Below are 24,146 nucleotides of genomic sequence, written 5' to 3'. Positions count from 1 at the left end.
GTGCAGTGATCTGTCTCGGAGACAGAGGGGATACTGAAAGACAACCAGATCAGGTGAAAAGTTGGTTCAGATGCTGCTGGGGGCCCCGGTCCTTGGCTTTCTACCCTTCCCACAGCTCCTGAGTCTCACTCTGCCCTTGGCATTGTCACTACAGCCCATCGTTTCTGAAGCGTCTACTTCCTACTAGAGTCCTAATTTACCTCACTAGTGAGTACAAGTCCCTGGGGGTTGGGGGTGAGGAGACCCCAGAAGCTGTGAGTGTGACTAACTGAGAACTCTTGTTGCCATTACTTTGGCCACCTGATTCGAAGAGCCAACTCACTGGAAAAAGACTCTGATGCTGGGAAAGACTGAAGGCAAAAGAAGGGGGTGACAGAGGATGAGATGGTTAGATAGCATCACTGACTCAAAGGACATGAATTTGAGCAAACTGGGAGATAGTGGACAAGGAAGCCTGGTGTGCTGCAGTCCACGGGGTTGAAAAGAGTTGGACATAGCGACTGAACAGCAACAACAGTTGTTCCCATTGCTACTCTAAGAACATTGCTTCTCCTGTGCACCGTTAACTTTAATCAAAGTGTTGATCAAAGTGTTTTCACCTGTTTCTGGGCCAAAACTGCGTCCCTTTTTTCCATTGCTATTTCTGAGGGCATTGAGTCCACTCTGTAGCGGGCAGGGCAGATCAGTATGTCCCACAGATTTTTAGTGTTAGAAGGGACCTCAGAGTTAATCTGTCTCCCGTCAAAGTAGCAACACTTTACAGAACATCACTGAAAGGGGGTTATCCAATGTTTGATGTTTCTAGTTACTGGTAACATTATCTAGAGAGGATCCTGTTGGATGACTCAAATCTTTAGAAATGTTTATTATTAAAAATTCTGTCACTTGTTGAGTGTTAACATGTATGAACATAAATTTTTGAGGAATACTTGAAACACTAAATTGTATACTCTAAACTGGTAAATTTTATATTATATGAATTCTCAATTTTTAAAATAAAGTAAGTAAAGATTGTCTAAAACTAAGAACTATGTTTCAAGGAAAAGCATTTTAGTCATTTCCCATAAAATATGGAACAAAACACAAATGTTTGAAAAATAAACGTCAGTATTGTATTTAAAATCTTGTAATAATGGACTTCCCTGGTGGCTCAGGGGTAAAGAATCCACCTGCCAGTGCAGAAGACATGGGTTCAGTCCTTGGTCTGGGACGATCCTACTTGCCACAGAGCAGCCAGGCCCATGCACCTCAACTATTGAGCCCATGTTCTGCTACAAGAGAAGTCATGACAATGAGAAGCCTGTGCGCCTCCACTAGAGAGCGGCCCCCACTCACCACAACTAGAGAAAAGCCCAAGCAGCAGTGAAGAGCCAGCACAACCAAAAATACATAAATAAAATTATAAAATCGTATAATAAGAAAGATGGCATCAGTATTTGGAACGAAGAACTACAGATACAATTTTAGATGCACTTGTGTACCTAGCAACCCCAAAGGAATCAGCCAGAATTAGAGATGACAGAAGATTTCCACTTAGTGCAAATAGAAGAAAAGTGGACTGGACACAGAAGCCTGGGAAACAGGAACGTTTGAAGGACAGGAAGAGAAAGAGGAGCCAGGAAGAAGTCTGCGAGGGGAAAAAAAGAAGTCTGAGAGGGAGACTTCCCTGGTGGCCCAGTGGCTAAGACTCCACACTCCCAGTGCAGGGAGCCCGGGTTTGAGCTCTGGTCAGGGAACTAGATCCCACCTGCCACAACTAAGAGATTCCACATGCTGCAACTAAGGCCTGGTGCAGCCAAATAAATAAATTATGTATATATATATATATATACACTTATATATAAAAGAAGGAGTTAAAAAAATGAGGTAGCAAGCACAGGCCATTCATTTAAGAAAGTGAAGTCGCTTAGTCGTGTTGGACTCTTTGCAACCGCATAGACTGTAGCCTACCATAGACTCTAGCCTACAGGCTTCTCCATCCATGGCATTTTCCAGGCAAGAGAACCGGAGTGGGTTGCCATTTCCTTCTCCAGGGGATCTTCCCAACCCAGGGATCGAACCAGGGTATCCCGCATTGCAGGCAGACGCTTTACCCTCTGAGCCATCAGGGAAGCCCTCCACTTCATTTAAGGTTAGGTATAAAAATCCAGAAGGGGAATCAGTCCTCATATAGCTATAATGTGCTTTTGAAATTTTAATGTGTGTATTTAACACCTGATTCAATAGGCCCTGAGGATGGGACCTGAGATTCTGTACTTTCTAACATGTCAACAAGTGAAGCCAATTCTGCTGGTCCTCAGTCTCTACTCTGAGAAACACTACTCAAAGATGCTGCTCAGGGAATTCCCTGGCAGTTCAGCGGTCAGGACTCCACACGCTCACTGCTGAGGGCCCAGGTTCAATCCCTGGGTGGGGAACTAAGATCCCACATTCCACAAGCCACCCAGGCACGACCAAATTTTTTTCTAACGAAATAAAAATATTTCAGGGCCTAAGGATCAAACCCCACTGGCAACGAGTCCATTACTCCTCCAGCTCCCTTTTCATCCTTGCCCTGACCTAGTATCCCTGCTATTAGTGAGTAAAAGTCGCTTAGTCGTGTCGGACTCTTTGTGACCCCATGGACAATACAGTCCATGGAATTCTCTAGGCCAGAATACTGGAGTGGGTAGCCTTTCCCTACTCCAGGGGATCTTCCCAACCCAGAGAATGAACCCAGGTCTCCCACACTGCAGGCGAATTCTTTACCAGCTATCAGGAAAGCCCATCTATAACTATCCTTGAGTCAAGGAAGAGATTCAAACTCTATGCCAGGTAACTATGATGGTTCCTCAAGAGCATTTTGGAAGAGAAGTTAGGATTTAGATACAGTTGTGATGTAACTAAAATTTTTTTGCATACGGTTTGTAATAAGCTTTAATTTTGGACCATAGTTTCCCCGTTTGATCTCCAACTATCCCTCACATCTTCAAATATCGTTGGATGGATACATAACTTTCTTTTATCTATGGTGTTTTTATTTTAAACTTTATTTTGTATTGGAGTTATAGCTGATTAGTAATGTTGTGACAGTTTCAGGCGGACAGCATAGGGGCTCGGCCATACATATACATGTATCCATTCTTCTCCAAACTCCCCTTCCCTCCTGTAGGATGTATTTTGTAAGGTGTTTCTGTTTAAAGACACCTTATTAATTATAATATGTTGCTGATTCAGTAGTATTGGCCTCTTTCAACAGTACTATAACTCACGCTTGAATAATGTTTATCATACACACGTTTTCTTGTAAGGTGCATTGCAGCCTTCCTGTGCTTAGGAGCATGAAGCTGGAAAACCATTTTAAACAGTGAAATTACTAACAAAAAGCACAAAAATACTAAAATTGTGGCACTAGATAGATGGTGAAAAGGACACTTATTTACAGTGTGAGAAGAAGGTAGAGTATTGCCTTGTTTCCCATCCAAGTGCCAACCAGGCCTGGCCCTGCTTAGCTCCCGAGATCAGACGAGATGAAACACATTCAGGGTAGTATGGGCACTGAGTACTGCCTTATTTGACCTCAGCTAGGAATATACACATCAAGCGACTCAGATTTTTCACCACTCTGCACATGTCTGTGAATGATTGTGAGATTGCCATGGTTACTGATTTTGGGGTCACAAATGCATTTTAGTGAGCAGAGGAATCCGCAAAGACAGAATTCACAAATAAGAATTGACTCTAAATGCTGCGTGATAAATCGGGGCTAATTAGCCTTATGACACTGCTGTCTCAACGTGTGGTTTCCAGGTTACCTCAACAGCATCACTCACTCGCTCTTAGCTCTTTGGTCATTTACTATCCATTAGCCAAGACTAATCACCGGACTCCACCTAACTGCAAGAGATCTGGGGGTTGCTTGGGTCCTTAGCAGTATATATCTATATTTCAGTTATAAAAGGCAAACTGGAAAGGTAGGAAAATGGGACTTCCTTGCAGTCCAGTGGCTAAGACGCCAAGCTTCCACTGGAGGGGGCACAGGCTCAATCCCGGGTTGGGGAACTAAGATCCCAAATGCTTTACAAAGGGAAGCCTGTGTTCTAATCAGAAAGCGCCCTGCGGTTGGTTTAGGGAATTGAGGATGTTTCAGATTGGCACCTCACTCCAGTACTCTTGCCTGGAAAATCTCATGGACAGAGGAGCCTGGTAGGCTGCAGTCCATGGGGTCGCTAAGTCGAAGACTGAGTGACTTCACTTTCACTTTTCACTTTCATACATTGGAGAAGGAAATGGCAACCCACTCCAGTGTTCTTGCCTAGAGAATCCCAGGGAAGGTGCAGCCTGATGGGCTGTCGTCTTTGGGGTCGCACAGAGTCAGGCACGACCGAAGCGACTTAGCAGCAGCAGCAGCAGATCTCTCAACTCCCTTGGCTCCTCCCACGTATCTCCATTCCAGTTGCCAGATCACAGAGCATAGCAATCACCACACCAATCTAACCCACTTCACTTAAGCAAAACACATGATTAATTTCCTGCTCTGGACCCCTGTCACTTCAGTTTGTTGGTTCTGGATTGCTCTTATCCATGGATTGGAACTTGTCTTGCTTTTGTTGAACTTTTACCAGACTATAAGCAGTAACTTGCTTATATTGAATAAGGCTGACATATTTGCTATAAACCCTAAGCACTTCACCCTCAGTTGGCACATAGTCTGAATCCTTGGCAGCAACAGGACTGCTTAATCTGCTTCATCATCTGGTGGACTGCCAAGAATTTCCCCTTCTGGTTTGAGGAAGTCCTCATTGTTCCCTTCTCTGCTTGACTCAGCTAGTTCCATACTTGTTCTAAAGGTCTTTCATTCAAGACACTACCTCTTGGTAACAGTTTCTGAATTAATTACGACTCTGTAGCTTCAAATAAAAGAATCATATTGAGCTAGACTAATAACAGTTGTCACATTTAGTGAATGTTTATTCTGTACAGTGCCTAGCACATGATAGGTAGTTTTTTTTTTTTTTTTTGAATGAATGCCAGGCACTGTGCTGAATACTTTAAATGCCTTGTCAAATTTAACACTCATGACAACTCTATACTAGTATTTCTCATTTTAGCAGAAAAGAACACCAACACAGAGAAGTTTAGAAACTGCCCAGGACACACAGGATTTGAATCCAGTCGAGTCATATTTTGCTACCTTATCAGCAAAAGGGAGAATTTCTTTTAAGAGGGTTGTTACAGAACAAAGGGCAGAAATTTAAGTGGCTTGCAGGATGGGTTGGAACCAGGAGTAGGAAACTGTTGGGAACCCAGGCCGTATTCTTCCTCTGATTCTCCTCTCTGTTTTTCAGACTAGATGTGGTAACTCTGATGAGCAAAGAGAAAATATTGGCACAGTGAGGCAATAGATCATTTCACTGGTTCTAACTTTTTGACTCATTTTGGAAAATCCCAGCACCGCCCTCACCTCCTTTGATTGCCGTGGGCCAAGTTATTCTATTTCTTTGGGCCTCCATTTCCTCATCTATAAAATGAGAAGTTTTTACCAGAGGATTCCTGAAGTCTTTTCCAGTTCTAAAATTCTATGATCTTCAATGAAACTTCCAGGACAGAGGTGCAGTAATAATGGATTTGAACATACGGGTTTGGGTGATAGAATAAAGAAGAGTTCTAAGGAAAGAAGAAGAGAATATGGTTTGAGTGAAGCCTTGGTGTTGAATTACTCTTTAGAGCTGGTGTCAAGTGAAGGCCTTGGGATATAAACAGACGGCAGACAAGCCTTCTCACCCTGACCAGATCAGAGAGATGGATCTCTCTGATCTAAGAGCAGTGTCTCTTTCTCCCTCTTTCTGTGTGCATACACATGTGTGTGTGAGGAGTAGCCCCTTTGCATAGTAATTTAACCTGGTTTCATTCTTTCTTTTCTCACCTCAGAATTTTCTAAGGGCCTTCACCTGGGCCACAGAAAGAAGGCCAGAAGACAAATCCAAACCCTGGAGTGACCGAATGAGCAAGTCACTCCTCTCTGGGTCTGTTTTCTTATCCATGGCATGAGAGATTTGGTCTGTGTGATCTCTGAAGTCCTGCCCAACTCTTAACATTTTGTGGCTCTGGGTACTGAATCAAAAGCCCCTCTCTTCCCAAGCGCTCCATCCTTGGACCAGACCTTTGTCTTACTTCCTCTTCTCTGTATGCACCTGACTGCTCAGATCCTTTCTCCTGGCCCCCTTTCTTCCTCAATTCCCTTGAATTCTACTTGCTTTTTAGCTCCCTTGGGCCCTCCCCCCCTTATATTTCTGATATTATTGTTTATTTAATGCTATTTATATATATTTCTGCAGACCCTTCTAGATTACATTCCTGATCTCCAGAACTGCTCCGTCTCTATGTCTGCCTCCTCTTATCTGCACCCTGGCTCCTAACTGAAGCTATATCCTCGGATTCCTCCCAGGGTCCCCTGGGATCCGATATCACTGCTCCCTCTGACGGGGCACTCCTTCTCCAAAGCCGAAGGATCAGGTAGTCAGTGGCTCAGGTGACAAATCTGCTGTCAGGTTACAGATATTGTTTCCTGAAAGACCACACTACGGTGTCAGCGGAGACTGGGGCTGCCTGCCGTGCCCTGTCCTCACCTGGCTCTCCCACACAAGGTAAGAATAACCAGAACTCAGCTCTAGCACCTGCACTCTTCTGGAAACATGGCTCTGAGCCTCCGGCCCCTGCTGCTGCTGTCCTGCGCAGGTGAGGGGGACAGTGAGCTGGGCTGGGCATGATGGGGATGGTTGCTGGAAAGAGATTTAAGAATGCAGAGATTAACTGGTTAGAGAAAAAAAATAAATGAAGGTTAAGAAATTAGGCCAAGACTTAATGTGGGTTGTTGAAAGGGACTCAGCTCACCATCTTTTGCACCTCATCCAGGCAGGGACTGGGCTCTAGGCCAGGGCTGAATTTGGGTCCCAGGCTTTTCCCCCTCTTGGTGATTTCTGGTTTCTCTCCTTACAGTGACTCTGGTCCCTACTGGGTCTCAGTCCCTGGACTCGGGTCTCTCCCTCCTGAAGTCAGCGCTCTCTGCTCTGGACCAGGCTCCCCAGGGGTCCTTCAGCCGCTCACGGTTCTCTGCCTTCCTGGCCAACATTTCTTCTTCCTTTGAGCCTGGGAGAATGGGGGAGGGACCGGTGGGAGAGCCCCCACCTCTCCAGCCCCCTGCCCTCCGGCTCCACGATTTCTTAGTGACGCTGAGGGGCAGCCCGGACTGGGAGCCAATGCTAGGGCTGCTAGGGGACGTGCTGGCCCTGCTGGGACAGGAGCAGACCCCCCGGGACTTCCTGGGGCACCAGGCAGGTGTGCTGAGTGGCCTCGCAGAGGTGCTGCTGGGAGCCTTAGTTCCTGGGGGACCCCCTATCCCAACCCGGCCCCCCTGCACCCGCGATGGGCCCTCTGACTGCGTTCTGGCGGCTGACTGGTTGCCTTCTCTGCTGCTGCTATTAGAGGGCACGCGCTGGCAGGCCCTGGTGCGGGTGCAGCCCAGCGTGGACCCCGCCAATGCCACGGGCCTCGATGGGAGGGAGCCAGCCCCCCACCTCTTGCAGGGTCTGCTGGGTTTGCTTGCCCCAGTAGGGGAGCTGGGCTCTGAGGAGGCTCTTTGGGGGGGTCTGCTGCGCACAGTGGGGGCCCCCCTCTATGCTACCTTCCAGGAGGGGCTGCTGCGCATTACTGACTCCCTGCAGGATGAGGTCTTTTCCATTCTGGGGCAGCCAGAGCCCGATGCCAATGGGCAGTGCCAGGGAGGTGAGTGCCACCAGGTCCGGGGCTGGGCTGTGGCAGGGCCAGCAAGGTTGAGACTGGGGTAGTCCTCTTCCTTTCCCTTTCCCTCCTAGGCAACCTTCAGCAGCTGCTCTTGTGGTGAGTAAGGAGAGAGGAGTTCTGAGGGGCGGGGCCTGGGAAGCCATCAGCTTTCAGGGCAGGAGAGGAAGCTGATGAGAAGGCTGTGGTTTAGTGGTTTGAGAGGGTGACTGTTGGTGGTTGGCGCCCCAGCTTCGCCTCCTCCTAGCCATGTGACCTTGGGCAGGTTAGAGTATCATTCTATGCCTCAGTTTCCTTGCTCATGAACTGTGGGTAATATTAACTGCCTCGGAGTTTTCACAAGGGATTAAATGAGTTGACACTGTATGTGTCAACCACCTAGAAGAAGTATGTGCATACCAAGGCGCTTCAGTCGCGTCCGACTCTTTGTGACCCTGTGGACCATAGCCCGCCAGGCTCCTCTGTCCATGGGATTCTCCAGGCAAGGATACTGTAGTGGGTTACCATGCCCTCCTCCAGGGATCTTCCCGACACAGGGATCGAACTGCGCCTCTTACGTCTCCTGCATTGGCAGGCGAGTTCTTTACCATTAGCACCACCTGGGAAGCCCGTGCCTGGCACATAGTACTTGATAAATGTTAACTAATAGAGTATAGGAAGAGAGGGCAAGGTTCAATTCCTCCCCCCCTTACTGTTTGGGTACAACAGTACCAGAGCACAGGTGGACATATTCAGTCACTGGGCAGATGTCCTGATCTGAGGCCAACCAAAGGTTTTATTTTATTTAAGCTACCTAAAAGCGTGTGTAGAAAGGAGAAAGAAGGGGGCCAGGTGGACAGAAGGGGCTCTGGCTGGGCAACTCCGGTGACTTTGTGCCTTGGAGGGACAGATCTCTCTCCCCTCCCCCATCCCAACATTTAAACACCGTCACTCCCAGGGACCTCACTTTTGGAAAAGCCTATGCTTGTCACCCTCCCTGCGGGGCTCTGGGCCAGGGCCAGAAACCTCAAGTGGAGGAAATGCAAACTGACCAGCTGCTTGCCTGCTCCTCCCTCTGCTCCCAGGGGCATCCGGCACAACCTCTCCTGGGATGTCCGGGCACTGGGCTTTCTGTCTGGATCGCCACCCCCACCCCCCGCCCTCCTCCACTGCCTGAGCACGGGGGTGCCTCTGCCTAGGACTTCCCAACCCTCAACCCACATCAGCCCTCGCCAGCGGCGGGCCATCTCTGTGGAGGCCCTCTGCGAGAACCTCTCAGGCCCGGCACCACCCTACAGCATCTCCAACTTCTCCATCCACTTGCTCTGCCAGCACGCCAAGCCTGTCACCCCGCAGCCCCCTCCCAGCACCGCTGCCATCTGCCAGACAGCTGTGTGGTATGCAGTCTCATGGGCGCCAGGTGCCCAAGGCTGGCTCCAGGCCTGCCACGACCAGTTTCCTGAGCAGTTCCTAGATGCCATCTGTGGCAACCTCTCCTTTTCCACCCTCTCGGGCCCCAACCGCCGCCTGGTAAAGCGGCTCTGTGCCGGCCTGCTCCCACCCCCTACCAGCTGCCCTGAAGGCCTGCCCCCTGTCCCCCTGACCCCAGAGATCTTCTGGGGCTGCTTCTTGGAGAATGAGACTCTGTGGGCCGAGCGGCTCTGTGGGGAAGCAAGTCTGCAGGCTGTGCCCCCCAGCAACCAGGCTTGGGTTCAGCACGTGTGCCAGGGCCCCACCCCGGATGTCACAGCCTTCCCCCCTTGCTACATCGGACCGTGTGGGGAACGCTGCCCAGATGGGGGCAGCTTCTTGCTGATGGTCTGTGCCAACGATACCATGTACGAGGCCCTGGTGCCCTCCTGGCCTTGGCTAGCTGGCCAGTGCAGGATAAGTCGTGGGGGCAATGACACCTGCTTCCTGGAGGGGTTACTGGGTCCTCTTCTGCCCTCTCTGCCACCGCTGGGACCGTCCCCACTCTGCCTGGCCCCAGGCCCCTTCCTGCTTGGCATGCTGTCCCAGCTGCCACGCTGTCAGTCCTCTGTACCAGCCCTTGCCCACCCCACACGCCTACACTATCTCCTGCGCTTGCTGACCTTCCTCCTGGGGCCAGGGGCCGGAGGGAACGAGGCCCAGGGAATGCTGGGTCAGGCCCTGATGCTCTCCAGTCTCCCAGACAACTGCTCCTTCTGGGATGCCTTCCGCCCAGAGGGCCGGCGCAGCGTGCTGAGGACCGTCGGGGAGTTCCTGGAACAGGAGGAGCAGCCAACCCCAGGCTTTGACCCCACTGACAGCTCCAGCCCCGCTTTAAGCAAGATGGAGCTGCTGGCCTGCTTCAGCGTGAGTGATCTGCCAAAGTGAAAGTTCCCGGAGCAGAGAGAAGGGTCTCCACGGGAATTCTCTACGATCTTACTGAGAGACAGCAGTGCAGTGGTTAAGCTCGCAGCTCTGAGTCATCCAGGCTTGGGTTCACACCTTAGTTCTGTGATCAACCCCGGACAAGTTTTCAGCCTCTCTGAACAATACTTTTGTCCTTTATAAATGAATGGTGGAGGGACTTTACTGACCGTCCAGTGGTTAAGACTCCACGCTTCCTTTCCAAGGGCACAGGCTCAACCTCTTGCTGGGGAACTAAGATTCCACATTCGTGTAGCATGGCCAAAAAAAAGTCTCGGGGAAAAAAAAAAAAGGAAAAACAAACGGTGGAGAATAATGGTGCCACTCTTTTTAGGATGGCTGTAAGGATTACATCAGATGATACCGGCTGTGGGCTTAGCGCTAGTATATGATATACAGACAATATATAATAAATGTTATCTCATTATTCTTCCTGACTCTTTGATTTACCTCCTTTCTGCTTCAGAAAGGAAAGGGATCAAGTTAGAGGGCTCTAATTCTGTCCCTAGAGAGTGAGAATTGGAAACTGGCAAAATATAGGAAGATAAGGCAGAAATGAGAAAAATTCAGGGTGACTGCAGATCAGAAGTTTTAGGTTTGACTATGCCACAGGCATGGTCTTAGCCAATTTACTTTGATTTTCCTGGGCTTTGTTTTCTTCTCTGTAGAGTGAAGGGGCTGGAATATGTGAACACCATAGTTCATTCGTTGAGTTCCCGTTATGCATAAAGCACTTTGCTAGATGCTGTGGGGAATGTAAAGAGTCTTTACTCCATGGTAGGGCCCACCTTTCTCAATTCCTGGGACCAGTGAAATGTAATAATTTAGTTCATGTGCGTGCATGGTAAGTCGCTTCAGTCCTGTCTGGCTCTTTTTGACTCTATGGACTGTAGCCCTCTAGGCTCCTCTGTCCATAGGATTCTCCAGGTAAGAATACTAGAGTGGGTTGCCATGCCCTCGTCCAAATTTGGTTCATATCTCCAAATATTTACTGAGCCAGCTATGGCAAAGGCTATAGAAGAAGTTAAAGACTGTGGTCCCTGACCTAAAGGAGACACACACACACCTTCAGAAGGACAAGCATCCTAGTGAGTGGACCTGGGGAAGCTGCTGGAGGGACAGAGGGGACAACTCTCCTGGTATCTTGTCTATCTCCCCACCAGCCCGTGCTGTGGGATCTGCTGCAGAGAGAGAAGAGTGTTTGGGCCCTGCAGATTCTAGTGCAGGTAACAGATGGGGGCAGGGTGTGTGGGCGGGCTGGGTGATCCGTGCCCAGTGAGGCCATAACCACTATGACCTCCTGTGCCCAGGCATACCTGCACATGCCGCCAGAAAACCTCCAGCAGCTGGTGCTTTCAGCAGAGAGGGAGGCTGCTCAGGGCTTCCTGACGCTCATGCACCGTTCCTGGGCTCAGCTGCAGGTGGGCATGGAGGGAGAGGGGGACAAGGGTGGCGGGGGAAGTCTAGGCATCAAGAGCACCTGGAACCAGGCAGGCAGCAGGCTTGCTCCAGCAGGAGGAATGCAAGAGGAGCCGGGGCCAGGAGAGTGGGTATCTCCAGAGCTGGCATCTGTTCCCATGCCCCCACAGGTGCCACCATCTGAGGAGCAGGCCCTGGGTCGCCTGACAGCCTTGCTGCTGCAGCGGTACCCACGCCTCACCTCCCAGCTCTTCATTGACCTCTCACCACTCATCCCCTTCTTGGCTGTCTCCGACCTGATGCGCTTCCCACCATCCCTGTTGGCCAATGACAGTGTGTAAGGACTCTGTACTACTCCTCCCGATCCTGTCAGGGTCAACCCTACCCACCCAGGGCTGTGCTATGCTTGGTCACTTAGTCACGTCCAAGTTTTTGCAACCCCATGGACTTTAAGCCCACCAGGCTCCTCTATCCATGGGGATTCTCCAGGCAAGAATACTGGAGTGGGTTGCCATTCCCTTCTCCAGGAGACCTTCCCAACCCAGAGATTGACCCCAGGTCTCCTGCATTGCAGGCAGATTCTTTACCAGCTGAGCCACCAGGGAAGCCCACACACCCAGAACAGCCCCTTCTCTTAACACTAGGGAGTCCTTCTTGTCCATGTGCAGCAGGGCTGCACAGAGCCAGGGGACAGGGCAAAGGGGTGAGACCCACTCTCTCCCCAGCCTGGCCGCCATCCGGGATTACAGCCCTGGAATGAGGCCTGAACAGAAGGAGGCTCTGGCAAGGCGACTGCTGGCCCCTGAGCTGTTTGGGGAAGTGCCCGCCTGGCCCCAGGAATTGCTCTGGGCAGCACTGCCCCTGCTCCCCCATCTCCCTCTGGAGAACTTTCTGCAGCTCAGTCCTCACCAGGTATGAGAACAATTCATTTATTTGACTAGCAAGCTTTCGGGCATGTGGGATGGCATCAGTAACCTGTCTCCTAGTGAGCCCCTCCCCACAAGTGTCCCACAGTGATCCCAACATGAGCTGACCTTCCCCACTCCAGATCCAGGCCCTGGAGGACAGCTGGCCAGCAGCAGGTCTTGGGCCAGGACATGCCCGACATGTGCTGCGCAGCCTGGTGAACCAGAGTGTCCAGGATGGAGAGGAGCAGGTGCGCAGGTGAGGGCCTGTGGGGCCAGTGATCAAGGCCAGAGCGGCGGAGAGGCAGGTGCAGCTGCCAGGACGGGCTGGGGTCCCAGGAGGGAAGGGGCAACAGAGGAGGCGTGGCCCCAGGGCATCACAGGGCCCTGGGAGAGAGGCCTGTCTGTGGCACCCACGTTTCATAGTTCAGCGGTCAGAGTGCTTGTTCCCTGTACCCACACAGTCCCTGCCTTAGTAGTAGCCTCAGTGACCACATGAAGGCCAGCTTCATGCCCTCCTCAGGCTGGGGCCCCTCGCCTGTTTCCTGACCCCCGAGGAGCTGCAGAGCCTGGTTCCCCTGAATGATCCAATGGGGCCGGTAGAACGGGGGCTGCTGGAATGTGCGGCCAACGGGACCCTCAGCCCACAAGGACGGGTGAGCCCCTTGGCCCAGGCCCTCAAGAACTCCAGGCTTCCCGTGGGGGGTGGTCTGTGCGGAAGATGTGCCCACTCACCTCAGCCAAGCTGGAGCACAGTTGGAGCCAGCCCTCATCCCACCACATCCACCTTCGTTCTTAATCTCCTTACTCCTTGGCCACGCTTACCTGTTACCATCTCTTCCTGACTCTACTCCATCTGGTCCACGACATCTCCAGCATTTCCTTTGATGACTTGAGCCCAAACTGCTCCTGTCCTATCCCTGGTTCCAAGCCACAGCCCAGGCCCTGGAATATCCAGATGTGGGATTAGAGAGGAGGCTTTAGGTTCGCCTGTCTTTTCTCTTCAGACCCAAACCTTCTTTGGTTACAGGTAGCCTATGAACTTCTGGGGGTGTTGCGCTCATCCGGAGGAGCGGTGCTGAGCCCCCGGGAGCTCCGGGTCTGGGCTCCTCTCTTCCCTCAACTGGGGCTCCGCTTCCTGCAGGAGCTGTCAGAGCCGCAGCTGAGGGCCATGCTTCCCGCCCTGCAAGGAGCCAGGGTCACCCCTGCCCAGGTGTGGGTGACCTGACAATTACAATTACAGACAATTACATTCAAGGATGCTGTTGCCCGGCCCCCTCCCCGCCCCAAAGCCTCCTTTTCCTCTGTCCCAAGAAGAACCCCCTCATCCCTCTTCCTCAGATGCAGAAGGGCTGGTCACGGGAATGGTGGAACGGGAGCTGGGAGTTTGGGAGGTCGGGCCCCAGGGACCTGTTCGGGGACCTGGCTGCCAGGGCCTCAGCGCCGTTGCTTCCTGTTCCCTCCCGCCTTAGGCTGTCCTGCTGCTTGGACGGCTCCTCCCGAGGCGTGACGTGAGTGGCAGCAACTTTTCCGCATGGCCCAAGCTATCCGTCCCCCTCCTCCCTGGCTCCCTCTCACCCATGCTGCCTCTCTCTACCGTGATTGTCCCCTTCCCTTCGACCTGGCCCGTCTTCTTCAGGCTTCTTGTCTCTCTCGCTCCCCAGCTGTCCTTGGAGGAACTCTGCTCCTTGCACCCTCTGCTTCCAGGCCTCAGCTCCCAGACGCTCCAGGCCATCCCGAGGCGAGTTCTGCTGAGGGCCTGTCCCTGCCTGGCCCCTGAACTGGCGCGCCTCTCAGCCTGCCAGACCGCGGCGCTGCTGCAGACCTTCCGGGTAGGAGAGCAGCAGGGAGACAGCCGACCAGGGAGGAGGGCTCTGGTTGGGAGGGGTCACCTTCCCTGTGGCCAGGGAAGGACCCCCAAACCTCCCCACTTTTTACACACACACACACACACACACACACACACACACAGCCAATTCTCATGCAGGTGAAAGATGGTGTTAAAAATACGGGTGCAGCAGGAGCTGGTGCAGCTGTGTGCATCCCTGGACAGGTACGTGTGTGTGTGTGTATGGTATGTGTGTGTGTGTGGTTTCTGCCAACTAAGCTCCTCTCCCCGTCCTAGGGCTGTCTCACACAGCTGGCACTGCCTCACATTCTCCCCCTGCAAGTGGCCCGAGTGTCTACATTAGCTCTGTGTCCTCTAAGACCTTAGCAGCTCTCTCTGTCCCGAAGCAGGAAGGCATAATGTCCTAGAACATCAAAGCCCCGAGGGTCTGAGGAATCTTCCAGGGCAGTCACCCTGCTTTCAGAAAAAGAGACCGAGGCTCAGAGCGACTAAGGGAGTTTAGTCCGTCAGGTGCCTAGACGGCAGGGACCTTTGACCACAACTGCGAGGGCTCTAGAGTGTGCCCTGCTAGGGTGGCACCTGCCACTCCACCTTTCTAGTTTCAGGTCCCCTCCTGCCACCATAGTTCCCCTTCTTCCCTGAGGCCTGAGTCCATACGCTCTCACCTATCACTACACTGCTACACTTTACCCCTCCGACAGCCTATCCCCACCATCTGGCCAGACTGCCTGCTGCCCCTGCTCCCACTAAAGCTGCTACAGCTGGACGCTGCTGCTCTGCTGGCAGACCGAAGGCGCTATAGGGACCTGCCCTGGTCTGAGCAGCAGGTGATTCTTCCCACTAGCCTAGAACTCCCTTCTCTCAACATTTTCCGCCTCCTTCACGCATCCCTCAGCCCTAGATTGGGCACCTTACTCCCAGCAGCCCTTAGGATGCTTTTCCTTCCTCCGCTTTCCCCCTATTTGTCTCTCTTTCCCAGGGATTGGGCATTGGGGAGAGTAGGAGACTGGTGGGACCCACAGGGTGGAGTGGCAGCCCTGGCTCCAAGGCATCCTAGGTTCCTGGGCAATAGCTCTGCTGGGAAGCGGTTCCTCTTTCTTTCTCTTGTAGGCACAGTTTCTCTGGGAGAAGATGCAAGTGCCCACTAACCTGACCCTCAGGAATCTGCAGTGAGTAACTTGTAATGAGCTGTGAGTTTAATTCAACTAACATTTTTTTGAGTGCTTACAGTGTGCCAGGCACCATGTGATATCCAGGGGTGGGGGTGGGAGGTGTATGAGGATCAGTGACCTGTAGGTCAGCCTGTGGGTCTTCTCCTGGTTCCTCTTCTCCTGACCCTCCTGCCCTTCTAGAGCACAACATCCATCCTGAGTGGATCTCAGGGATTTTGAGAAGACTCAGATTCAGGTCCTAGCCCTGTCTCCTCTTCGTGATCTTGAGCAAGATGTTCAACCTCTCTAAGCCTCATTTTTCCCTTCTTTAGAATAAGTATTGACATGGTACCTATCTCATAGGTAGTTGTAAAGATTAAACAAGATAAGGCATATAAGGTACCTAACACAGTGCCTGGCCCAGTGTAAGCTTCTGATAGATATTTGCTGATTAACCCCTCAGAGCCACTGACCAAGCAGGACTTAACAGGAGCAAGGATCACTTTACCTTCACCCCCAGCAAAAAACCCATGGGCATCTGAAGATGTGGTTCTAGCCTCAGTTGACCACATTTCTAGTAGGATGATATTGGACTGTCACTCAACCTCTGTAAATCTTTATTTTCTTCTCTAATAAACAATAATGGTGTGGGAGACCAATGAGAATATCTATCGAAAAAATATTTCTTTTTTTTTTTTTTAATATTTCTCAAACTGCAAATTACTGTAAATGAACATCTGTCCTCGTGTTGAGAATGTTGATATAAGGTGCAGACAGGCTGTGGCATGTGTTGAATGAGCATGTGCCTACTCACACACCTACAGGGCTCTGGGTACGCTGGCAGGGGGCATGTCTTGTGAGTTTCTGCAGCAGATCAACTGGATGGCAGACTTCCTTGAAGTGGTACACATGATTTATCAACTCCCCACTGGGGTCCGAGGGAGCCTGGTGAGATGGGTGCTTGGGCATTAGTGGGAGCAGGGAGGCCGGGACCCCGGGTAGAGAACCAAGGCTCGGTGTTCAGCTCTGTCCTGAACCTGCCTCCCTACTCTGCCCCACAGAGGACCTGTATCTGGGCAGAGCTACAGCGGAGGATGGCAATGCCAGAGCCCGAGCTGGCAACCCTGGGGCCAGAGCTGAGTGGGCTGGACACCAAGCTCCTCCTGGACTTACCGTAAGGCTACACCTGGAGATACTGGATTCTCAGAAGGCTCAGCCTGGGGTGGAAGAGCTGCTCTTAGGAAACACCCCAGAGGCGGTGCTTTTCTGTCTGGTTGTTCCCTGACATCAGTTACAGCCTAAAGTGAAGGATGCTATTCAAAGTTGCTCTAGGTGGTGAGTGGCTCCCCCAACAAGACCCCCAAAATGGGGCAGCTGAAGGTGGCAATATTGTGACGTGACCTGCCAAGCAGTCTTAATGTAACCTAGGCCCTATTAATACTGGTAGAATGTATAAAATGAGGGAAGTGAGAGTTCCCTGGTGGCTTAGTGGTTAGGATTCTGGGCTTTTATTGCCATGGCCTGGGTTCAGTCCTTGGTTGGGGAAATGAGATCCCACAGCTGTGTGGGGTAGCCAAAAAAAGTAATTAAAATTAAATATATAAAATGAGGGAAGTAATGGTTCAATCCTGCCCCCACAGGACTGTAGTCTCCTTAGGGCACTGTGTTCTCAGTATGTTCAGAGGAGTAAGTAAAGAGAAAATGTATGAAACATGTGATAAAGTGAAAGTGAAGTCTCTCAGTCGTGTCTGACTCTTTGTGACTCCATGGACTGTAGCCTACAGGCTCCTCCAAAACACACAATAAATGTGTCCAAATACCCCAGGAGCCATCAAATAGAAAATAGATCGGCATGTTTCTGAATGACCCCATTGGGCAGGACTAGCACCAGTGAATGAAAATCAGAATTTTGCACAATATGAGGAAGATTGTGGTGGTGAGTTCTGAGCTAGTCAAGCCTAGACTGGATGGCCCTACAGCAAGAATGTTACAGAACAGATTGAAGTATGGGTGAGGAGAGAGAAGACTGATGAACCCAAGGCTCCTCCTAAACTAGAGACTCGGAGTTTATGAGTATCTCGCTCACAGGCTTTTTTCCCCCATATCACCTCCATCCCCACCTCATTGCCAACTGAACTGTAAGTCAGAGCAGGAAAAGGCTGACTCCAGTCAGTCTTTCTGGGAAGGAGCTGACTCTATCCTTACGTTTTTAAAGGTCTTTCCACAGATCTGGGCTTTTGTACTACATGGCCCAGTTCCAGACCTGGCAACCTTAGGTAGAGTATAGAGTATCACTCTGATTTTTCTGCAAAAAGGCTTTTTAAAAATGCCATTCAAATCTGTTTGTGAAAGAGTGCTGATGGTGGTTTAGTCACTAAGTCATGTCTGACTCTTGTGACCCCATGGACTGTATAGCCTGCCAGGCTCCTTTGTCCATTGGATTCTCCAGGCAAGAGTACTGGAGTGGGTTGCCATTTCCTTCTCTAACATACCTCTTACCCCCAGGTTTTGCCATGAAAATCAAATGAGATAACACCTAAAAAAAGTTTGGTGCATGAGTGCTAAGTCACTTCAGTCATGTCTGACTCTTTGCAACCCTGTGGACTGTAGCCTGCCAGACTCCTCTGTCCATGGAATTCTCCAGGCAAGAATGCTGAAATGGGTGGCCATGCCCTCCTCCAGGGTCAATTGTATAGTATTATACAAATCAGAGGGGACCTTCTCACAATAAATAGAGGAAGGGTGGGAAATAGGAATTGAGAGTAAGACCCCACCATTTGGTCTCTGTGAATGTTTCAATTTTTTATTTTATTTATTTATTTTAAATTAAAGAAAATTTTTTTCACTGTGCTGGGTCCTCATTTTGGCTTACGGTCTGTGGGATCTTAGTTCCCTGACCAGGGATTGAATCCATGTTCCTTGCATTGGAAGGTGGACTCTTCTTTTCTAATTAATTAATTAGTTTGGCTGTGTTGGTTCTTAGTTGCAGCACTCAAGATCTTCACTAGGTCAAGTGGACTCTTTCTTTGTGGTTCATGGACTCTCTAGTTGTCATTCTTAGGCTCCAGAGCACACGAGCTCAGTAGTTGCTCTGTGGCATTATCTTAGTTCCTCAATCAGAGATCACACTCACGTCCCCTGCGTCACAAGGTGGATTCTTAGCCACTGGGCCACTAGGAAAGTTCATATGAACCTATTTTTTAATCCATAAAATGGGGGAGGGGATTTAATGATACTTAACATCTGGGCTCTTTTATTCTATTAGATGAGGTGGGATTGTTCGTCATTTCTTCCCAAGAAGACTGGAAATAGGTCTCTCCCGTTGTTCTCTCCCTGTAAGCACTGTGGTGGAAATTGGACCTGGGTCTGTTAAATATCAGTTCCTATCCAGGGCCACAGGGTTTGGTCTGGTGTTACCTCTTGTCTGGGGAATGGTGCATTCTGTGGTTCCCTTCTCAACTTGGCTCAATTCCAAGTCCTCCTGTTGTCAAATTGCTACAGAGTCCAGTTGATGGATAGACTGTCCAATGAATCCATCATGTTAGTGGTGGAACTGGTACGAGGTGCTCCAGAGCAGCTGCTGGCCCTGACCCCACTCCACCGGGCAGCCCTGGCAGAGCGAGCACTACAAAACCTGGTAAGAATCCCCCCACCAAACTCAGAACTGTGGCCTGGGCCACTGTCATCACTCAGACAATGCTCTGTCTTCTAGGCCCAGACTCAAATGTTTGCTGCTAGGCAGGTTTTTGTCTACAGGGCCCTAGATCTACCTTTGGCTTCCATTCATTGATAGTCTGCTTCATGTTTCTTGTTCATATCCCTTGGAGTATTAGAAATTCCTTAGATTCCACCTCTCAGTCTTTCCACCTGTTCCTTTTTGGGCTCATAGTTTAGAAAAGTGGACAGTGGCAATAAGCTTCATTGGATCTTGGATCGGGAGCTAGAGGGAGACAAGGTCTTTGTGTCTTGATCAAAGAGATTGGTCCTCTGAGTCAGAGGTGTGTCGTCCCAAGGTCTGATCCCCCTCCAGGCCCCAAAGGAGACAACAGTGTCAAGGGAAGTGCTGGAGACCTTGGGGCCCCTGGTTGGATTCCTGGGCATAGAGAGCACACGGCGGATCCCCCTGCAGATCCTTCTGGCCCACCTCAGTCAGCTGCAAGGCTTCTGCCTCGGAGGGCTGTTTGCCACAGAGCTGGGATGGCTGCTGCTGCAGGAGCCTGTTCTTGGGTATGGGCCTCCGGCAAGTCCAGATTCTAACTCATCCTCACCCACCCTTTCAACCACCCTCCTCAGCGGCAGCCCATTCAGTATGCCAGAGGCCCTTGGAGCCCTGAGTCCCCCGTCTCAGCATATCTTTCCTCTTCCTCACAGTCCATTCAGCATCCTGATCTTCTTTCTGTCCCTCAGGAAACCAGAGTTATGGAGCCAGGATGAAGTCGAGCAAGCAGGACGCCTAGTATTCACTCTGTCTCCCGAGGCTATTTCCTTGATCCCCAGGGTGAGGTGAAGGAGCACAGGAGGGAGTGAGAGCAGAGAGGGGACTGGGGAGCTAGTTCAGGGGGGGCGCTAAGGCCAAGGAAGTTGAAGGCAAAGGATGTGAAGCCCAAATCTGGGGGAGGCTGCTGAAAAGAGACAGGACTTCGGAATTACAGCTGTAGCAGCTGCTCCTGACATGCCTGGCTCTGCCCACCCTCCCTCCACCTTCTCTCCCAGGAGGCCTTGGGCCCAGAGACCCTGGAGCGACTCCTCGAGAAGCAGCAGAGCTGGGAGCAGAGCAGAGCTGGACAGCTGTGTGCGGGGCCACAGCTCGCTCCCAAGAAAGCAGCGCTGGTAGCTGGGCTTGTGCGGCCTGCTGCAGAGAACCTCCCGGGTGAGATGGCCCGGATGCCCATACTTCCAGCAAAGGGTACAGGAAGAAGTATCCACCACGCAATCAGACTTGTGCCCTTTCAACAGATTTGTTCAAGGTCACTCTAGGCTGGGGTTTTCTAATCTATAAAGCCCAGAGCAGTGAGGGATGATCTTCAAGGCCTCTTCCAGTTGTAGGGTTCTATACCTCTGTGAATTTATCACTTATTACATTTTTAGCCTAGGACTCCCCTTTCCCTGCTCTCTTAGCCCTGTTAACAGCTGACTCAGCTCTAGGCTTGGATAAGTGTGGCGCTCTCTGCTGGGAACATGCTTAGGATGGAGGAAGGTGACACTGTGGGGCTAGGAACCTGGGTTTCAACCTAGATCAGCCACTCGGTCCCTGGGCAAGCCCTTCAGTCTTCCATCTGTACAATGAGGGGCTCGTCCTCCCCAGTCACCAGTTCTAATATCTTTGAGTCCTATGAATCTCACACTACAGTAATCCCTTGAGCCATACTGCCCATATTAGCCTGTCCTTTAAAGGTTGGAGGGGTCATTCCATCTACAGATACCTCTCTGGGATTTTTTTTTTTTTTTTTTTTGAGAGGAGGCCCCCACCCACCATGGCCCCCACCCTTCATGCCCCTGGACCTGACCACTCTGGGCATGCTTTAGTACTGCACTGACCCCCTGACCCTGTCATCCTCCTTTAGAACCTGTGCCAAACTGTGCAGATGTACGAGGGACATTCCCATCAGCCTGGTCTGCAACCCAGATCGCAGACATGGAGCTCTTGGACTTTGAGGACTGCCTCGCACTATTTGCAGGAGACCCAGGACTTGGGCCTGAGAAACTCCGGGCAGCAATGGGCAAAGCAAAACAGGTTAGTGATGGAGAGTCCAGTCAGGGTTGGAGGTTGAACATAGGAAGCTGGTTGGGTGTGGTATGGAAACCATACCACATGGAAATGGATAGCTGCATGAGAGATGGGGGACATAGGGCATAAAAGAATTAGAGGGTTTGGATCCTGAGTACGAAGTCAGAGGGGATGGAAAGTGAGGACAGGAAGCTAGTGAAATGGTTAGAGGGACTAGAATTTACCAACATTAGCAGGTATCAAAGTCATCTGGGGAAAAATTATTAAAGAAAGAATCATCTGGGGAGCAGGTGTTTGAAATGCTTGAGGATCCCATTGTAGACTTACTGAAGAAAGATTCTCTGAGGATCAGGTCTGGGCATCTGTATCTTGCCCCTGCTACCCCCACCCCATGTCTGGTGCACACTGGAACTCATGGACTAGAATCTGCTATTCTTTCCTACTGAGACTCTAGAGTCTTTCAATAACACCTTAGTCAGAGGAACCTTCATCCAATCATCTCATTTTACGGTTGAAGAAACCAAAGACCCAGAGAAAGCAAGGGATTTGCTTCGAGTTACACAGTTCAGGTCGGAGGCAAGAATGACCCTTGGCATTCTGACTCCTAATTCTGTGCTTTTCCCATTCACACATTCCTCTCTTTCTCCAGTTGTGGGGTCCCCCCCGGGGATTCCGTCCTGAGCAGATCCTGCAGCTGGGTCGGCTTTTAATAGGTCTAGGAGAGCGGGAACTCCAGGAGCTGAGCCTGGTGGACTGGGGCGTGCTGAGCACCCTGGGGCAGATAGATGGCTGGAGCTCCAGCCAGGTAACATCTTCCTCCTCTCTACCACTTTCCGAATGCCTCCAGGCCATCTAAAGCCCAAGGAATTTCTGTCTTGTGACCATACATGGCCATGCTTTCTATCTTTTCTTAATACTCCATACTAGTAGGAAGTTAGAGCAGTGATTTATTCACTGAGGCCCTGGACACATAATACTTCCTCCTGCCTCCTTTCCCTTTGGCCTCTTTTCCTGTCCTCTTTTTTTGATCCTCAACCTTCCCCATGGTTGTTGGCTCTTTGGGCTACCTTGGTGGCTCAGACGGTGAAGAATCTGCTTGCAGTGCAGGAGACCTGGGTTCAATCCCTGGATTGGGAAGATCCCCTGGAGGAGGGCATGGCAACCCACTCCAGTATTCTTGCCTGGAGAATCCCCATGGACAGAGAAGCCTGGAGGGCTACAGTCCGTGGGGTCGCAAAGAGTCGGACACAACTGGGCGACTAAGCGCAGCACAGAATTGGCTCTTCAGGTCCTACTAATAAGAAAATCCAGTAGCACTTGTCCCTTCCCTAAGCAGCTAGTTCCCCATCCATGAATTCCTCATGACTTTTCTCCTTATCCTGTGACCTCCACCCCAACTCCAGCTCCGGGTGGTGGTTTCCAGTTTCCTGCGGCAGAGTGGTCGACACGTGAGCCACTTGGATTTCCTCCACCTGACTGCACTGGGCTACGCACTGTGTGGACTTCGGCCTGAGGAGCTACAGCATATCAGCAGTTGGGAGTTTAGGTCACACATAGAGGAGGGGGTGGGCTGTGGTCCTGTGGGGAAGGTGGGCTCACCGGGGAAGGATCATGTGGGAGTGATCCCATGGAGGAAGCAATCTCGCTTAAAGTCATCGCTACCACCAACTCATGACCACGGACCCTGTCACTGTGGCTGAATCCTCCTCCCTTCTCTTCCCACTCTTCCACAGCCAAGCAGCTCTCTTCCTGGGCAACCTGCATCTCCCATGTTCTGAAGAGCAACTGGAGGTTCTGGCCCAGCTCCTGGTGCTGCCTGGTGGCTTTGGCCCAGTCAGTAACTGGGGGCCCGAGATCTTCACTGAAATTGGCACAATAGCAGGTATAGGGAGACTAGGCCACCGCTGGGGCTGGGTGTCAGGGGCCAGTTTCCGCATCGTGAATTGACTGGGTGGAGGACTTCTCTGGAATCTTAAGGTGGGAGTCTAAGGCACCTAGGTAAGAGGCTAGAGACATGCTGGGGAAGGTCTGAGGAAAAGTATTTTGGGAGTAGTTAGAGAAGGCCAGGGTAGGATAACATCTGGAGGCCCATCCCACTTGCCTTGACAGCTGGAATCCCCGACCTGGCTCTCTCCGCGCTGCTGCGAGGACAGATCCAGGGCCTTACCCCTCTGGCCATTTCTGTCATCCCTGCTCCTAAATTTGCTGTAAGCACTGATGGGATGGGGTCTGAGGTGACCACAGAAGAGGGCCACAATGGATGTCCTGATGCCTGCTCCCATCCCCAGGTGGTGTTCAGCCCCACCCAGCTATCTAGTCTCACCAGTGTTCAGGCCGTGGCTGTCACTCCCGAACAAATGGCCTTTCTGAGTCCCGAGCAGCGACGAGCAGTTGCATGGGCCCAGTATGAGGGGATGGAGAGCCTGGAGCAGGAAGGTGAGTCCCTAACTGCACAGACTGACTCCCGAACTCCTGGCCCAGAATCAGAGCCCTAACTCAGGGAGATCTGAGAGTGAAGGGGTCTACAGGCAAATAGTCTCCAAGTAGCAGTGGCTCCTGGGGAACAGAGTTGTGATATTCCTTCCATTCTCTGTCTCATTACAGGTCGAAGCACAGCCTGGGGTCTCCAGGACTGGTCACAACCCTCCTGGGCCCTGGCATTGACCATCTGCTTCCTTGGCAATCTGCTATGAGCCTGTCTCTGCAGTTAAAGAGATTTGTTGGGAAAGACATTTGAAGTAAAACGAACAAAGTGCAAATGGAAGTGCAATGTAATTATCCTAGGAAGCTGATGGAATATGGGTAGAATGTTAATGCTTTCCACCCACCTGAGAATCAGTGTTCCTGGCATGCCATATCTGGAGTCTCTTTTCATCATAAATAATCCCATTGCCTTTTTTTTTTTTCTTCTGGAAGCTAGTTCCTCCTCATCCCACCATTAG

The 24,146-nt window shown here is 51.1% G+C and overlaps 1 protein-coding gene across 1 annotated transcript; it reads left to right on the top strand.

Annotated features, from left to right (window-relative positions):
• The first annotated feature begins 6,674 nt into the window (after window positions 1–6,674).
• STRC (stereocilin) lies at window positions 6,675–24,079 on the top strand. The gene is made up of 28 exons (XM_061394166.1): window positions 6,675–6,717; window positions 6,964–7,764; window positions 7,854–7,878; window positions 8,844–10,095; window positions 11,316–11,378; window positions 11,463–11,908; window positions 12,297–12,483; window positions 12,620–12,735; window positions 13,000–13,132; window positions 13,507–13,689; window positions 13,949–13,987; window positions 14,141–14,308; window positions 14,464–14,529; window positions 15,027–15,152; window positions 15,436–15,494; window positions 16,301–16,424; window positions 16,538–16,650; window positions 18,978–19,113; window positions 19,507–19,703; window positions 19,884–19,974; window positions 20,190–20,346; window positions 21,041–21,210; window positions 21,854–22,009; window positions 22,608–22,750; window positions 22,938–23,086; window positions 23,314–23,411; window positions 23,493–23,640; window positions 23,809–24,079. Exons 1-28 carry the CDS (start codon window positions 6,675–6,677, stop codon window positions 23,895–23,897), a joined length of 5,478 nt encoding a protein of 1,825 aa, XP_061250150.1. The 3' UTR covers window positions 23,898–24,079.
• Window positions 24,080–24,146: the final 67 nt, after the last annotated feature.

Source organism: Bos javanicus, chromosome 21 (genome assembly GCF_032452875.1).
Source record: "Bos javanicus breed banteng chromosome 21, ARS-OSU_banteng_1.0, whole genome shotgun sequence".
Classification (NCBI taxonomy): Eukaryota; Metazoa; Chordata; class Mammalia; order Artiodactyla; family Bovidae; genus Bos; species Bos javanicus.
The sequence above is the reverse complement of the archived record's forward strand: the minus strand, read 5'-3'. Positions and strand labels throughout refer to the sequence as shown.

Bases quoted from the DNA above. Each gene is read 5' to 3' on its own strand.
- STRC (XM_061394166.1), top strand. From the start codon at position 6,675: ATGGCTCTGAGCCTCCGGCCCCTGCTGCTGCTGTCCTGCGCAG. The intron at 16,651-18,977 runs GTAAGGCTACAC...AAATTGCTACAG, and splicing joins AAGCTCCTCCTGGACTTACC to AGTCCAGTTGATGGATAGAC. The intron at 23,087-23,313 runs GTATAGGGAGAC...TTGCCTTGACAG, and splicing joins TGAAATTGGCACAATAGCAG to CTGGAATCCCCGACCTGGCT.